This window comes from Sus scrofa, chromosome 11 (genome assembly GCF_000003025.6).
Source record: "Sus scrofa isolate TJ Tabasco breed Duroc chromosome 11, Sscrofa11.1, whole genome shotgun sequence".
NCBI classification, from domain to species: Eukaryota; Metazoa; Chordata; class Mammalia; order Artiodactyla; family Suidae; genus Sus; species Sus scrofa.
The window spans coordinates 3,040,231-3,058,317 of NC_010453.5; the positions used below are offsets into that span (position 1 = coordinate 3,040,231).

The 18,087-nt window shown below is 50.7% G+C and overlaps 1 protein-coding gene across 1 annotated transcript in view; it reads right to left on the minus strand.

Moving 5' to 3' along the window:
• Nucleotides 1-18,087, minus strand: part of SPATA13 (spermatogenesis associated 13) — a 354,699-nt gene that overhangs the window by 233,557 nt on the left and 103,055 nt on the right. Inside the window, 2 exon segments of the mRNA XM_021065472.1 lie at nucleotides 6,550-7,124; nucleotides 14,179-14,304. Of these exon segments, the coding sequence (XP_020921131.1) occupies nucleotides 6,550-6,561 (12 nt within the window). The 5' untranslated portion in view covers nucleotides 6,562-7,124; nucleotides 14,179-14,304.

The window sequence follows — 18,087 nt, forward strand, 5'->3', positions numbered from 1 at the left end:
GCCTGCCTCCTGGGCCCGTGCCAGCTGACTGGCACAACTGACCGATGAGACAAACGTCTGGCTTGAATCAGATGGGGAAATATATAGCCCTGCCCTCCAGGAACCTGCTCTAATGCTCAAGGCTGACTTCAAATGCCAGGCCCTGGCGTCAATCCCCTCGCTAATTAAGGCTGCCTCACTCTGAGAAGTAGGCTTCCTTTCTCGGCTGGGGTAACAATGGCTGTTCCACCCAAGAACCTGTTTCTGAAACCACCCGTGGTGAAAAGCTGCTGGATCCCACCCCCAAAAAGAATATTTCGAAAGCCTTTGCTGTTCCTTGAAAACACTGCCCTGAGTATGTGGTTACACATTCCTCAGTGAGGACAGTTCAGGATCTAGTCCAGGGCCTTGCGACTAGACGTGGCCAGGATGCTCACGACACAGGGAAGTTTGGTGAAGACAGAAATAACAACCCCACAACTCAGGACGGTGAGGGGGTTGTTCCTGGGACTGGGGTAGAAACGCACCCCTCCCCATGGATGGAATTTCCGTTCACCTCGCCCCAAAGAGCTGAGACGTGGCCTGTTAAAATAGCAAATGACAAGCTATTCCGTGTGAAAAAGCGAGCAGCTGTGTTCTACCTTTTCTAAGAGGCAGGACGGAGCTGGTCAAGGAGACATCAAAGTCCTCTGAGATTCTGACAGTGAACAGAAACCTTATGGCAGGAGCCTCTGGAACCTTCTTGGGCCGTCCTGAAGCCTCATGTGGATTCCTGCCTTTACGAAGCAGGTTCTGGGTAGTCCAGCCAAGGGCCAGGCAGCGGCCTCCAGACCGGGAGGCTTCCCCCTGGTCCCTAATATCGGCTGACCACAGCACTTCAATAATTGGAGTCTTTGTGACACATTTCAGTTCCAACCTTGTTAGATGTTCAGCGCCTCCGAGAAAACCTTCAAGCCCTTCTGGCTCCCTACCACCATCTGAAATGCTGTGCCTGGCATATCCCGGTAGAATAAGCATGGCACTGCCACGCAGAGCGCAGCCTGCCCAGCTTATCCTCAAAGCTACGAAGGTTGTCAGATCTATGCCTCCCTGTCTTTTCAGTATTATTTCATTTTTATTAGAGGTATCATGCTACACAGGCAGTACATAGTATGAGACTTCATGTGGGACTTCAAGGCACCTCCAAGGAGATAAAACTCGAAAAGGCCTCTGGCTGAGATAAGAATGAGCAGACCCGCATCAGCTCACCTGTCTCAGTGTCACTGTTTCAGCATTCCTAAGGACCTTCCCGCCCCAGCAACCTGACCTACTCCTTCCTGCCCCCCACTGGGAAAGGTTTGTGGCCCATGCCTTACCCTGCCCCTGTAGGGGCAACACACACCCCCAAACAACCAGCAAGTGTATCAGAAGACCCCATCCTTCCCCCAACCAAACAGCAAGCGTATGACCCCATTCTCCCCCAAGCCATCGGCAGGTCAGCAGGTGCATGGCAAGACCACTCCTCACACCCCTTTGTCTCTGGGCTATAAAAACAGACACGACCTCCCTGAAGATCAGGAGGTTGGCCTGCTGTGGTAACAGGGTCTCTTGCCTCAATAAACGTGTCTTTTCTACCCCCTGCTTTGAATCCGGAAAATTCTTTTTCCACCCGCCTGCAGAGACCACAGCACGTGGGACTCAAATCACACTCCCCAGCTGGACAAAAGGCAGAGATGGGCCGCACGTCGCTGGAAATGAAGGCCATCACCAGCCGCACCTGCCCCCTGGCAAACACTGACCAGGCCGGAGGCTGGAACTAAGGAGGTGAAAGGGGAAACGAGCCTGAAGCCAGCGAAATAGAGAAGAGTTCCGTTCTTTTTTTTTTTTTTTTTTTCCTTTATACATCCAGTGGAATATACTGATGTAAAAAATGGCCACAACTCCCCCCAAACATTAACTTGTGCTGGGGGAGAAGACTCATGAGAACCGCAAAGCAAGCGCAATAGAAGTAGATCTTGTCTTTGGCGTCACAGACCAAGTTCATTTTCCTTGTTCTCTATTATGGGCTGAAAGGAGTTCCCTCTAAATCCCTATGTTGAAGCCCTAATCCCCAGTACCTGTGAACTTGACTGTATTTGGAGATGGGGGTCTTTAAAGAGGCAATTAGGCAAAAATGAGGCCATAGGGGTGGGCCCTAATCCAGTGTGACAGGTGTTACAGGAATAGAAGAGGCCAGAGATACACACGCACAGAGGGAAGACCGTGTGTGGACCAGCCAGGGAGCCACGTCTCCGAAGACACCAGCCCTCTGACCTCCGGCCTCCAGAGCTACCACCCGGGAAACGTCCATGGCTTGAGTCGGCCAGTCCCGGGCGCTCTGTTAGAGTAATAAAACACGGGACTTGACACAGACACTGTCGTGTAGTAAAAAGGTAGTACATAATAATAAGTAAATAAAAGGTAATTAAAAACCTGACAGCCAGCACGTCTCCCCTCTGGTCCCCCCACTACCGATTTTGAAGCCTGATCCCCTTCTTCCCTCAACTTCACTGCACTGTTTCCCTGACTCCCACCTTCTTCTGCTCCACAGAGCCCCTCTCCACCTCTTCCTTCTTCCCTGACTCTTGTTTTTAAAAGAGGTTTCCTTCCTTCTCCCCAGACAGAGGGGCTGGGGGGTGAGAGGGAGAGAAGGCGTCCTGCACCCAGAGCTGCCCGTGTGCCCGCTTTGCCAGGGCATCGTGCAAAGCCACTGGAACTCATCCGAAGACCTGATGCTCCCTTTCTGGGAGACTCCGACCAAGTCACTCCACTTCTCTGAGCTTCTCTTTTCTCATACATTTTTTAAAAAACGGGGCTGCAGATTCCTGGGAAGGGGTTCAGAGCGAGCCTCCCCCAAATGCACAGACTTGGCCTGTGGATTGTCTTGCCTTGAAGCCGATCAGGGCCCAAAAGATGCAGGAGGAGATTTTTTATTCCCCTTCAACCCCCCAAGGAATTCGAACTGGGGCCTGACTCAGCGAGAGCCAACGCTATTGGCAGACAGAACCCTTATCAGAATGACCTATCTGTACGGCGGGCAAACATCCAATTACCCAGCCTTGTCTTGGTATTGTCCTGCCAGCGGCCCCCCACCCCTTGGAGGCCTCGGGCCCTCACCCCCAGGATGGCAAAGGCCTGCCAGCCCCACTTGCCCTCGAGGCTCATACCTTTGGGGCTCCCTTACCTGCATAATTAAATGTGTTCTCCTGTTAAATGGTCCTGTGCCAATTTAATTATTAGACCAGACAAAGAACTGAGAAGGGCAGAGGAAACCATTTTCCTCCCCTGCACTTCCATGGGCTTTGTGAGGGTCAGTTGAGAGAATACACGGGGAAAGACTTGAAATACTAATCACCATAGCTCAGTTTTTCTATCTGCAGAATAGGTACAACCTAGAATTTTGTAGTATGGGATCATGAAAAAAAAAAATCAGCAAATGACTAGAACTTCTGTGATTGTGCATATGATGTCTTTTAAAGTGTTATTTCTTTGGTCTGAGAAAATTTGCTTTTGTTTTCTCCTGCCAGTTAATAGTTATAAAGAGTGACAGTGCTGTACTGGGTATTAGGAGGAGGAGTCTAAAGACACGAAAGTTCTGGTTCCAGCCTGCATGAAGCCTGCAATCTATCGGGGAAAATAAGTTTAACAATGGAAATCACTCAAAAAATTGGTTCACAGTGGTTTTCAGGGCTGGGATGGGGTATAAAAGCCCAATCTCCTGGCAGGGCAAGCAGGTGCCTCCTGAACTTTCTAGGACAAGATAGCAACTTCCGGTTACCACCAATCTAAAGTCAATGCCAGGAGACACTAACAAAACTGATTTAAAAGATGTAAATTCAGGAAAGGTAATAAAAACCTGATTGCTAAGTAGTGTATTTTGTTTTAACAAAATCTAATTCTGTAATAATTTGTGCAGTACAACACTTGAATACATAAGGACCTCCAATATTCTTAAAACATGATTTGAATAAACACATCTTAATTTTCTCATTAGTTTCTTGAGAACCCCTGAAAAAATATTATTGACAATAGCAACATTCCAACAAGAAAAACCTTCATTCTCCAGAAATGCTGTTGATACCTGACTTTAGAAACATCTTAACCAAAAGGAAAACTGCACAGTGGATATTTTGGGGGGGTGGGAATTCACAAAATTCAAAATAGGGCAATTTGGTTAGTAGGGGCACAGGGATGAAATGGTTTAATCCTTCAGCAGCAGTCTCTCACGGCAGCCACATTCGAATTTAGATCCTGACTTTGCCGCTTACAGACTGTTAGGTCCTGGGGCAAACTACTGTGCCTTCCTGAGTGTCATCTTCCTTATACTTTAAATGGGTACTTATGCCTTGAAAGGACAACGGTGATGACACAATGAAGCACAAAGCTCAGAGCCATCCAGGCACCTCTCCTGGCCAGCAGCAGGGGCCATCCTGGGGGGAACGTCTAAATTCGAATGTATCACAGTGGATTCTGATTGTCTTGGCCTCTGCCTCTCCCTAAACAGTGACTTTTTCTAGTTCAGCTCTGAACCTCTCACCATTTACTGCTAAGGAGCAAGATACCTGGCACATAGCAGCACCTCAAGACACGTCAGATGAATGCGTGAATAAAAATGTAACAGATCATTTTTGTTTGTCTTTAGGGCTACACCCGCAGCATATGGAAGTTCCCAGGCCTAGGGGTCGAATCAGAGCTACAGCTGCTGACCTACACCACAGGTCACAGCAAGGCCAGATCCTTAACCCACTGAGCTGGGCCAGGGATCCTACCCTCGTCTTCGTAAATACTAGTTGGGTTCATTTCCGCTAGGCCATGACAGGAACAGATAATTTTAAATCGGAGGCAGGAGTTCCCATTGTGGCTCAGTGGTTAACAAATTCAACTGGGAATCATGAGGTTGCAGGTTTGATCCCTGGCCTCACTCAGTGGGTTAAGGATCCGGCATTGCCATGAGCGATGGTATAGGTCACAGACGAGGCTCCCATCCCGTGTTGCTGTGGCTGTGGTGTAGGCTGGCAGCTACAGCTCCGATTAGACCCCAGCCTGGGAACCTCCATATGCCATGGGTGCAGCCCTAGAAAAAGGCAAAAACAAAAACAAAAAAACAAATAAATAAAACCGAGGCAGAGGAAGAAATAAACTAGTATGTGTGGAATACACCTTAACTAGTAACAGGTCTGTCTCTTTGGCAAACTATTTAAATCTGGAGAAATGGATTAAAAACACCCAAAGAGACCTTTAGCTAGAGGAGGATGAAAAGAAAAAAGGGGAAGAGTAACTATTGCAGCTGTCAGTCACGGCAGAAAGGTCACTCAGATTTCTTGCTAATTTTTTTCTGTAGTGTACAACTAAAACAATCTCTCTCTTTTTTTTTTTTTTCTGTCTTTTCTAGGGCCGCTTCTGCCGCATGTGGAGGTTCCCAGGCTAGGGGTCTAATCGGAGCTGTAGCCACCGGCCTACACCAGAGCCACAGCAACGCGGGATCCGAGCCGCGTCTGCAACCTACACCGCAGCTCACACGGCAACGCCGGATCTTCAACCCACTGAGCAAGGCCAGGGACTGAACCCGCAAGCTCATGGTTCCTAGTCAGGTTCGTTAACCCCTGCACCACAACGGGAACTCCTAAAACAAATAATCTTAATAAGCCAAAATTGGCTGCACTTTACATGCCAGAAAATATCTAGTGAAATGAGGTTAATTCTCTCGCGTGCTGTGGCAGTCATGTCTTTCTACAACATTAAGATGCAACTGTCTGAATTTTTAATACTGTGCCTGCTGTGTGCACCTTTCTTTTGCAAAGACTTTGGTTAATATATTGGTAAGGCTGAAGGTCAACTCGTTTTCAAATCAAATCTGGATCCAAACCAGGTTCTCCATTTTAGTTTTTAAAAATAGTAACAATTAAGGAATATCTTGAAAAGGAGGAAGAATACTTTTTTGTTGATGCTTTGGAAAGGAGTAGCAATGAACTTTTTCACATCTTCCACGCGACCACAATCCGAAGTCTTTTCGAAAACAGAGTATTAGGGCATTTAGAAGGCGGCCGCCAAGAAGCCTGGTTCCCTCTCCAAAGGGGCTGCAAAATAGGCTGGAGTTACCGACCGCGCGAGACAAGGGTCAAAGAAACAGCGCACTTATTGGCTGGTCCTTGCAGAAGTGCTCCGGGACGCCAGGAGCCCCTCCCCGCGCCTCCGTCGCCCGGCAACCCGGGCACGCCGCCGCTCGGCCCCCTCCCCCGCTGCCATGGCGACGCACGCTGCGGCGAGGCCCCGCCCCCGCTGCCATGGCGACGCGGGCAGCCCGCGGGTGCCGGAGCCTCCCCGGCGCAGCTCCGCGCTTGCGCTGCACCTGCTGCGGCGGCGGCAACTTCTCAAACCTGTAGCTCGCCCGCCGACCTGCCCGCGCTCTCACGACGAGCTGCTCGCCCTCGCCTCCTTTCACCCTCTCTTTAGAAAGGGTTCCATGGACGCAGGCTTCGGCCACCTGTTGCTTGGTAGGCGCCTCCCCAAAAGTGAGGGAGGGGTGACCACCCGCACAGAAAACCCACTGACCTTTCTCAGCATTCCTCCGCGTTAGCAGGGGGTCTCCGGAGGGATCGACCACCCCGCCCCGAGCTCCAATGGAAAAGAAGTCACGAGGCAGCAGACGGGGAGCTCGGCCCCGGCGGGTGCCGCCGCGAGGGCCCCTGCGCCCTCCTCATTTGCACGACAAAGGGCGGGACCTTCAGGCCACTCGGTTCGGAGACGGCGAATCGGTCCCGCGGCTACCTTCCTGGCCAAAGTTCAGGTTGGCTCCAGAGTTCAGAAGGGGTAGTCGGACGCCACGTTTCCCAGGCGGATGAGCGGGCAGTGGCTCCAGCGCAGCGTCAAGCACGCCTCGGGACCAGCGCTGTGCTATTGTTTGCGCTCCTCGTAGGGCGTGGCGGACGGTGGGAGCGGCCGAGAGCCGTTTCAGGCCGACGGAGGTTGAATTTCTTGCTGGGTTTGCGTCTCCCGCCGCCTCCCACCTCCTCCCAGCCCCTTGCTGTTGCATATTCATAAGAAGGCGGGGCCGCTTGCCATCTCTTGAATCTTCAGGGTTGAGAAAGCCGAGGCAAAGTGGGGACGACTCGATTTGGAAGGAAACACTGAGAAGACAGGGTGGGGGACTAAGTGGTAATATAAATAAGCAAATAGAGGAGTCCTTTTCCAGTTTCTTCCCCCACCTTCAGGCAACTGTACACACACACACACACACACACACACACACACACACACACACCATTGAATTGAGCAAAGGAAACTTCAAGGCGGTCCTGACTCAATTCCTTGGTCCTAATTATAGTGTTAGACTATTTCGAGGATTGCGGGGAGGCGCAGGTATTTTAAAGATGACTTGACCTATGTGCTCCCCATTCCAAAGAGAGCAGTTAAAAGTGACATATGCAGACTTCACTGGTTGCATTGGTTTTACTGAATTTCGTCACAGTGGATTGTCTGCTTTTAATGTGGCGCTGCCCTCTGCTATCTCAAAAAAAAAAAAACAAACAGATTTTCTGATTTATAAGCAATTACGTTGCCAGTGGGAACCCATCTTCAGAAAATAAAAATAGCCAGAGGAAAATGGCAGGCCACGGAAGTTCCCGTGGGGACAAGGACGGCCTGATTGAGACACACTGAAAGCCACTGGTGGGGAGCCATTCCCCCCCAGGAGCAAGTGGTCCTCCAGGATGCCTCTCTTCCCTTCCTGAAATGTCCACTGTGGGAATCATCACTAAATTACATCGTGGAATTCAGATCCAGCTGCCCCTTACAGTCCAGGTGCTTCCTTGAGAAGGTGGCATTGAAGAGAGGTGAAAATTGTGCTATAAACTGTCTAATCCCCCGACACACACAACCTGCCCTGATGCTTTTGCCACCATGCTTTCTATTCCTCTGTGTTAAAGACCGATAGAAAAAGCCCTGATAAGATATAACTGAGAGCTGGCAGAGGTGACCACACTAGTTAACCCTCACTAATTACAGGTGGCGAGACTTAGGAATGTTAAAAACCCACTTGTTCTGCGGGTCCTCACTGGTGCCTATCGACTGGTGGATGGTAGGTCCTGGGGACAGATGAAATTGGGCACTTTCAGGGTGGTATGGCCTTAGACACTGGGGACACAGATGACAATGCAACAGCCCAGGGCACTGCCCTAGGAGCCATCCTTCTAGTGCAGGACATACTGCAAGCAAACCGATACAGAGTCTGGGAGTTATCGTTGCTGTAAAGAAAAACAAAGCCATTTAGACAGGCAGGTGCTGGAAGCCCAGAGAGTATAGAGGTGTGTGACTTCCTGGATGGAAGCCCCTGAGACCAAGTCCCAGTGTTCTGATGGGGTTTTAGGGCCAGGCTGTGGTCACGGGCTCTGTGACCTTGTGTATATGGGTGCCCTTCTGTGGTTCTCTTTCTTCCTCAAGCAAACAAACAAAAGACTATCTTTTCAGTAGCATTCAGTGTGCAAGGAAGGTTGTCATACTGATGGCACGGGGGTTGCGGGGTAGGGGCAGAGGGTCTGACCATGTGGCTGGCTGGTCCATGCCTGGATGCTGCGATCAGATTGCTAGGCAAGACCCTTCACCTCCAAGTCTAGTTGCTCCTGTTGTAACCAGGGATAATAATACCCACCTCAGAGGTTGCAGAGAATATTAAATGAGGGGTGCTAAAATAATAGGGCTAGGGGACTTCACGTTGTGGCTCAGTGGTAACGAACCCGAGTAGTATTCATGAGACGCAGGTTTAATGCCTGGCCTCGCTCGGTGGGTTAAATGATCCAGCATTGCCTTGAGTTGTGGTGTAGTTCGCAGATGGGGCTGGATCCTGTGTTGCTATGACTGTGGCATAGGCCCATGGCTACAGCTCTGATTTGACCCCTAGCCTGGAAACTTCCATATGCCATGGGTTTGGCCCTAAGAAGACAAAATAAAATAAAATAAAATAATAGGGCTAGCTGTTGTCATAATTTCTCACCTTCTGGAGGGCACCCCTATGGCACATCCTTTGAAAGTGGTGGTTGCACTATTCACAATAGGCAAGACATGGAAACAACTCAAATGTCCATTGACGGATGAATGGATTAAGAAGACGTGGTACATATACACAGTGGAATACTACTCAGCCATAAAAAAGAACAAAATAATGCCATTTGCAGTGACATGGATGCAACTAGGGGTTGTCATACTAAGTCAGTCAGCAACAGAAAGACAAATACCATATGATATCACTTATATGTGGAATCTAAAATAGGGCACAAATGAACCTATCTACAGAACAGAAACAGACTCACAGACATAGAGAACAGACTTATGGTTGCCCAGGGGGAAGGGGAGGGAGTGGGATGGACGGGGAGTTTAGGGTTCGTAGATGCAAACTCTTGCATTTAGAATGGACAAGCAACGAGGTCCTGCTGTGCAGCACAGGGAGCTATATCCAGTCTCTTGGGATAGACCCCGATGGAGGATAATATAAGAAAGGGAATGTACATATATATATATGTATGACTGGGTCACTTTGCTGTATAGCAGAAATTGGCACAACCCTGTAAATCAACTATACACTAATAAAAATATAAAATAAATGGCATTTCCACTGTGCCTCAGCAGATTAAGAAGCCAACTAGTATCCATGAGGATGCAGATTCAATCCCTGGCCTCGGCGGGTTAAGGCTCCGCTGTTGCCGCAAGCCTGGCACAGGTTGCCAGTGAGGCTCAGGTCCCACATGGCTGTGGCTAGGGCGTAGGCCAGCAGCTGCAGCTCTGATTCGACCTCTAGCCTGGCAACCTCCATATGCCACCGGTGCGGCTCTACAAAGAAAAAAATGAATAAAAATTAAAATTTAAAAAATTCAACGTAAAAATCAATCAATCAATCAATCAATGAAAGTGGTGGCTGCTGGATTATGAGAACTCCCTTAGCTTTCTAACCTTGACCCTTAGCTCTAGTTCTCTCCTCGCAGAGGAGGATTGTGGGGACAGGCTAACCCATGGAGGTCCCTGCTGCACCTACCCTAACCATTGTACAGACTCAGAAGAGGATCCGAGAGGTCAGTTTCCTCCCTGACAACACACAGCATGGTTTCTCTTACTGCTCTAGTCACTTCTGAAGAGTTGATACAATCGCTGCGTCCCCAGGGACAGCCAGGCCCCCCTGTTCTGGTTGAATCCAGAGCTCTGACCCCTGTGCGCGGGCTCAGTCCCTGTCAGCTGGCCTCTTGAGCAGCCCTTCTCCTCCTTGTATTGATTTGTGTGGCACTTTTGAAACGTGTTTCCCCATCTTCGCTCCGGGCCCTCTTTGAGCGCGTGTTCCTGGCCCTGGCCGTAAATTCATCAGTGCTTAGGGTTTTGCCATCAACCTTCCCACAAAGGATGAGTAGGAGATTGAAGAGGCAGAGGGGGCGGGCAGGCAGGTCCAGCCAGGATGAACAGCTGCCCTGCCACACAGCCCCATGAATCGGGAACGCTGGGACCCAGGACAGACAGCCGGGGTCAGTGTCACACCCGGTGGTCCCAACTAGACTTCACGAAAGTAGCCCCACCCCAAAGAGGACTCTTACATGTGTGCTAAACACACCCACTTGTCTGCAGATCGCACATCTTGTAATGGACACAGTACTTTGCCAGAGACTGTGAAATCTCTTCGCTGTGAGATTTAGCTCAGTCATCACTCCTGTGAATTCTTTTCTCAGCTTCTGAGATCAGCCTTGGGTAACTCATTTGGATAAAAATGTCTTCCACATTTGAAACACACGGAACTGCATGGTGGCCCCTCCCGGGATTCCCAAGTTAATCCCCAAGTACTATTAGGCTAATGATACGGGAAGACCTTTCAGCCACATGCCCACAGCAATACACACGCGAGGATCCCTCCAAATTTCCAAATGTAACACGATGCCGGCGAATTGCTCCAGCGCTTTATTGGGACTTGAATTAAATGAGAAGAAATAAGTCTGCTGTCCTAAATTATTCTAAGCATCAAACAAGCCTGTTACCTTGGGACGCTAATTCAAGTCACTTTTTATCCTTTTCACTGTGCGCCCCAGAGAAGGCAGCACATCAACAAAACCGACAAGACCTGACGATGTCACCAACCACCAATGCCAAGTGTGATCACCGCAGTCCAGGATCCTCTCCTGGTTTTGTTGCTCTGTCCCAGCACAGTCTGCCTCCGTCCACCGGAAGACACAGAGCGGGGAGAGGGGAGACTGAAACTGCGGTTGCGTAGTAAACTCACCCCTGGTAAGCCCTTAAGGATTGTTAGATTTCTCCGCAAGTATTAACTGTTCACATTGCTCTGTTGCTGTTGAAAACATAACAACTTGTTACTCTCCACTGTGATTTTTGCCCACTGGTTCATTCACCATTTATCAATTAACTATGTGTATGGCAAGAAGCCAGGCACCTGGGGAGTTTTTGTTTTTTTTTTTCAAAAGAGCAACTGTCCATAAGGACTTTTAAAAAATAGTGAGATCAAAACAAACAAACAAACAAAAAGCCACCCACCCACCCACCCACACACACACAAAGGAGTTCCCATCGTGGCTCAGTGCAAACAAATCTGACGAGCATCCGTGAGGATGCAGGTTCGATCCCTGGCCTCGCTCAGTGGGTTAAGGATCCAGCGTTGCCATGAGCTGTGGTGTAAGTCACAGACCCTGCTCGGATCTGGCATAGCTGTGGCTGTGGTGTCGACCAGCAGCTACAGCTCTGATGCAACCCCTAGCCTGGGAACCTCCATGTGCAGAGGGTGCAGCCCTAAAAAACAGACCAAAAAAAAAAAAATAGTGGGAAGATAACATATATGTGTAAATCTAAATTCTGTAAATTAAATTGTTGCAATATGGCTTTAAAAGCCACGTTTTGCATTACACAAAACTTGTAACTGTGTGCAGCAGTGGATGTTAACTAGTCTTATTGCCGCTGTCATTCTGCAATATCTATGTATACTGAATCACTATGTTGTACACCTGAAACTAACATTGTTACATGCCAATTACATCTCACTGAAAAAGGGTAATTTCTCACCCAAAGAAGACACATTTTAAAGAACTCTGTGAAACATTGCTTTATAAGGCCAAGACTCCACTTGCAATATGAATCGCAGCCTATACTTCATTCGTAAATTGGAATTTATTTATAAAACACATTTGCCCCGGGGGTGGGGCCAGGGAGGGGGGTGGGGAGGGGAGGCGCTGGAGACGCGAGGGATGAGATACCAGCCCTGGCAGGGGAGGTGGGGAGAAGGCCAGGGTGGGAATGGGGACCCCAAGAGTGGGGAGAGGTGATGGCACCAGATTCAAAGGAGTCGATAGTTCAAGGCAGAGGAGTTCTGATTAACAGGATCCCGGGACCACTGTTACCCGCCCCCCCAGAGGCGCTGGTGGTGTGGTCCGAGGTCGGAGGTAAGGACTCCGATCTTGGCAGCCTCGGGACCGAAAGCAGCAAAACAAGCACAGCTGCTGCCCATCCAGGAACTGATGCCGCGGGGCTCAGCCCCTGGCAGGGGAGTCAGCAGATTCATGGACCGAGCTCGCTGGCTCTGCTCCTGCTCCGGAGGAGGAGGAGGCGGCTGGGAAGGGCGTCCAGCTGACGCGGGCTATTCGCGCTCAGCCACAAAGGAAGGTGGGAAGGCTCTTAGTGAGCACCTTCTGCATACCTGGCACCATCACCTTTGTCACCTCTCTGGATACACGTATCTGAGTGACGGGTGTCATCTTTTCCTGTCCTAGTTTCCTTCAAATAACCCATCACCCATTAGCTTCTTGAAATCCTTTGTGAACAGGCTTGATTTTTAAGCTGTGCCTGTTCTTGGGAATAAGGGGATTACTTACATCCACTTTGCCTTGTACACACGGGCACACTTTTACTCACTCTGATAGGCAGGTAACGGGCCCTGAGCACACCCTCTAACAGAGCTGTTTGCTCACGGTCCATCTCCACTCATTCGCACAATACGCATCGAGTCTGCACAAACCCTGTGCCAGAGTCTGGGCGCCGTCCATGGGAACCGAGCTAGGAGCTACATGCTCCAGCTCTGCGGGAATTCACAGCCTGATGGCAGAGACTGGGGGACCCACCCTGTAGCCAGAAGGCAGGTGTGCGCACCTGAGCTGGGAGCAGCGGGAGCAGCGCGGGGAAATGCCTCCCCAAACAGGCTCCTGCTGCAGGGGTTCACCCGTCTCTTCCACCAGGTTTTTAGATTTTGAGGGTCTTTCTAGCGTGCACCTTTTCTGTTTAAATCACCTTTATCTTTTTCAGCCCATTTACAGAAGCCTTTTTAGATGCTTGACTATTTTTTTTTTTTTTTTTGGTCTTTTTGCCTTTTCTAGGGCAGCTCCCGCAGCACATGGAGGTTCCCAGGCCAGGGGTCTCATCGGAGCTGTAGCCACCAGCCTACACCACAGCCACAGCCACGTGGGATCCGAGCCACGTCTGCGATCTACACCACAGCTCACGGTAACGCCGGATCCTTAGCCCACTGAGTGAGGCCAGGGACTGAACCCGCAACCTCATAGTTCCTAGTCGGATTCATTAACCACTGAGTGACGACGGGAACTCCTTGACTTTCTAACTTTAAGGTTTGTTTTTTTCTTTCTTGGCATTGAACCTGAAATTGAAGGACCTCTGAATTGTGGACACCTTCGCAAAAGTTCAGACAACGCCCTCAGGCTAGCTCACTCCCCTGCATCAACCCAACAAAGAGTCTAGTGACCTGTGCTGCTGAACTGATCTTTTCTTTCGAAATCCCCTTAAACTGTAAATACTGAGAGCCCAGCACTCTGGGTCTGTCGTCATGAACTGATCATGTCTGCCTGTCCATCTGTCTTTTTGGTTTGCTGAAGCGGAAGTCACTTCGATTCTCTCATAAATCCTCAACCTCCCACCCAGAACACATAGGCAAGGATGTCACCTTGACAGCCAACTCGTCCTGAAGGGACACAGGTGTTTTCCTACAGGAGATGTGAGTGGAGATAAAATGTATCGGTGCCCGGCCAGTGAGGAACCCCTGCGGTCATCTGCAGCAGGTGCTCAGGTCAGCATCCCCAGACTTCACTTCAGAAAAAAAAGTAATGGCTCTGAGGTTTGTGATTTCAGCTCCATGAGGCCCAAGACTCCTGGGCTGCCTGACGGGAGAAAGCTCTCGAAGGCTTCCCTGAGCACTTTTACCTTGTGGCCTTTGCTCCGAAGAGAGGTGCAGAGGCTTGTTCTGCTGGGTCCGTGGACACATCACCAGCTTCCTTTTGCAGAGTGAGAACTCACACGTTAGGAGTCTGCTCTCATTCCTTTCTGTTTCTGGAATACAGGAGGATGCACCGTCAGTTAGGAGGTGTTTACGGGCTGAATAAAGACTCAGCAATGGAAATGGAAAGCTGAAGGCACGGATTTGCCTCATGCATTTTCTGGCTCTCCTTCTGGAACTCTCCCCACAGAGCAGCCCAGCTCACCTCATTTTCTTCAGGTCCCCTGGCCACGGTCACCCTTTCAGAGATGAGCCTGATCAACAGGTGTAAACTAAACACACTCACACGTGTGCATGCACACACGCACGCGTGCACACAAGCATGCACACACACACACGCACAATCGGTTCATATTTACATTTGCTGCCCCACCTACCCCCTCTGGACATGTTTGTTTTCTGGTCCGCTCACTCCCTCTCCCCGCTGCTAGAACTAAGCACCATGAAGACAAATCTTTTGACTCTTCTGCTGTGACATTCTCAGCTCCTAGAATACTTGACGCATGCTCAAAAGACATTTATTGAAATGATGTACAAATTTCAAAAGGTAGGATTGGTTTCTCTGTACTCCTCAGCTTATAAGGAGACGCTGCGTGTCCGTGACCTTCCCCCGGAAACTGAGGGCTCAGAAATTACGAAGCTCCGCAGGGAGCGGACCTGGGCTTCTGCCTCCTGGCTGGGGTTACTACGGAGAAATACCAGCAGTGTATTCACAAAGGACTCTCAGAATGTGGCACACACTGAGGCTGCCCTGCGTCCTGGGCCTGGACAGAGCATCCATGTGGCTTGGTGCCCAATGCTGCCCCCAGGTCGAGTCATTAGATGACCTGTCTTTAAAGGACGATGAGTCCGATGGAAGAGTCGGAGCAAAAGCTCCACGGGAGAGCGTGGGAGGCCGGGAGGTGCGCGTGGATCCCTGAGACCCGTGGCACTGGAGGTCTAGACTTCCAGGAGCCTGGGGACAAGGAGCACAGCAGTCCTATTGTCATCTTGCACCAAGAGGGCAGGGCTGCCCGTGGACAGGGGCTGAGGGGAGGCTGGGAGTGCGCCAATGAGCTACTCAGCTGCTTTGCAAGCAGGCTCCCCCTGGTGTAGACAGCCACCCTCCTGTCCCGGGAGCGGGAGGAAATGGATCCAGATTCGGATGGAGCGTGGCTGGAGCCGGTGGGCTGAAGTGGGGGTGTGAGCCAGGGCTCCCAGCCAGGCCTTCACCGCCTGCACCCCTCACTGGCCCTCCCCCCATCCTCCGAGGGCCCCTTGCCGGCTGGATCTCACTAGGCTGCTGCCGTCCGAAGACCCTCACCCCAGGAGGCCTCCAGAGATCTGGGGGCCCAGTAGGCCATGTGCATAAACTCCCACCGGCCCATCCTGGGGATACGCAGCAAGCCTGGGGCTGGGGGCTCTCTCTGAACCTGCCCTGCATGAGCTCACTTCCCAAACATTCCTGCACGGCGTGGAGACCCCGATGCCTGAAAACCCTTTACTCCCCCCCCGCCACGTCAGCTAAAAAAGCACAGCCACCCACCCCGGCAGTGGCACAGCCGGGCTCCCCTCTGCGCCTCCGGCCCAGCACCAACCCCAATGCCAACCAACTGTCAGCTCCCCTGTGCCCCTCCCTGCTCCCCAGACTGTGGGTCCCTGCAGGCAGGGACCACCCATGGCCCACAGGTCTGAAAGACATCAGGCATCGAGTGTGCTCACTTCGAAGGCTTCACTGAATAGACAAAAGGTGCGTACAGGTGTTATGGAAATTCTGGGCAAGCTCTTCTGTCCACTCAAGTTTCCCAGGGCAGAGATATTTGAACGATGCCCTGAAAGACAAGACGGGACTGGGGGAGGTGGAGGTTGGAGAGAGGGAGGGGGCCGAGGAGGGGACCAGGGAGAGAAGACCCGGGGAGATGGAAAAGGCGGAAAGCCTCTAGGGGGCGGCACTTCAGGTCATGCCACCTGCCCGCTGTGTGGCTCTGAGCAAATTGCTTAACCCCTCTGTGCCCTGGTTTCCTGCCTTGTGAAATGAGGATGCCAGTGGAACCCATTTCACCCTGCTCTGAGGCGCAAATCAATTAACATGTAAAGGCTTAGAACAAGGCTCCGCCTAGAGGAGGCGCTGATGTGAATATCAGCTACTATTAATACCATGATCACTATAAATGCAAAGAAGAGCGGTCACAGGAAAATGGCACTCATGCTAAAGCCATCTGGACGAGCCCTGCCTTTTTCTCTCTCTCTTTTCTTGGCAGCCCCACATGCTAGATTTTCCTGGCAGTGTCCCTTTCAAATAAAACATTTCAACATTTTGAGCCGGTCCCCAAATTTTGTTGAGAAGAGGAGGGTTACTGGATCCCCTGAAAGAAGTCACTGAGCCTTTTCTTTAAGTTGCTAAAATAATCTGTGTGTTGATGCAGGCAAGATTCGTCTCGATTTCATACTTGATTGAAGAAGAAGGCAGAAAATAGATAAATTATCTGAGCAGTAAACACACAGACACACACACCCATAGAAGCAACAGGGGAAGAAAAGCCATATTTCTTTAAAGAAGATGTTTGTCCGTGGGCTGTACAAACTGGCTACGCTGCTCCAAATACCACATGCTTATTTTTTTCCCTCTAGGTTTCCCGTTGAGATAACGGGAGTTATCTCATGGGGCGAGTGGGGTGGCCCTGGTGCTGGAGTCTGAGCCCAGGAAGGAAGTATGAGGAGCCATCCTTGCTTTTGGACCCAACCACAGCTAAATCCGAGAGTTGAAGTGTGAGTCTACTGTAATCTCCTTTCCCAAATCACCAACTACAAATACAAAAGCAGAAGTTCCCTGGTGGGTCAGTGGGTTAAGGATCTGGCGTTGCCACTGTGGCTGGTGTTCCATCCTAGCCCAGGGACATCTGCATGCCACAGTGTGGCCAAAGAGATTTTTTAAAAACAGCATACACAAAAACAAAACAGGAGTTCCTATGGTGCCTCAGCGGCTTAAGAACCCGACTAGTATCCACGAGGATGTGGGTTCGATCCCTGGCCTTGCTCGGTTCTCATTGCTGTGAGATGTGGTGTAGGTTGCAGACGCAGCTCAGATCTGGCGTGGCTGTGGCTGTGGTGTAGGCTGGCAGCTGCAGCTCTGATTCAACCCCTAGTCTGGGAATGTCCATATGCCACAGGTGCGGCCCTAAAAAGCAAAAACCAAAAACAAGTCACCTACGACTTCTGGGAGCCCACATGGCTGACCCAGGGCCTAGCCCAGATGGCCTCAGCCCCACGCCATCAGGCTGCCTGGTCCCGAGATGGCGCAGCCAGCGCTGCAGGGCCACGGGAGATCCTGGAATAGGGACGGTGCAGCATACTAAAGCACACAAGACTCTTTTACATCTAGAAAGTGGGGGACCAGGAGGCCCTCCATTCTGCAGAACCAAGGTGCCTAGGCTTTGGCCCACAGGCCTTTTATTAGGGAAGGTGACGTAGGTTAATGAGCAAAATCAGGTGCCGTTAATAAGGCTCTCCCTTAGTGGCTGTGCTTTTGCACGTGCGCTAAATTTGTTTACTGCACCGTTCAGCAGTGTCGATGGTCTCCAACACCGAGATGCTGCCAGCTCCCCCTCCCCGGGATGCTGCAGTTAGAGCATCCCTTAGGTCAGGAAAAGGCACAGGTCTGAGGTCCAGCTCAGCAGGTGCCAGCTTGAGAGGGGGAGTGTCCTCTGGTTTTGGAGCCCCAGTTTCCCTTCTAAAATAAACACAGATAGGAGCTATTTTAAGGATGTCTTCCACCAAAATGAGGAAGTAACTGGATGAGAGAGAAAAGCAGCAGAGGGCTCTCTGGGGAGGGCTGTGGGGATGCAGGGTGACGCTGC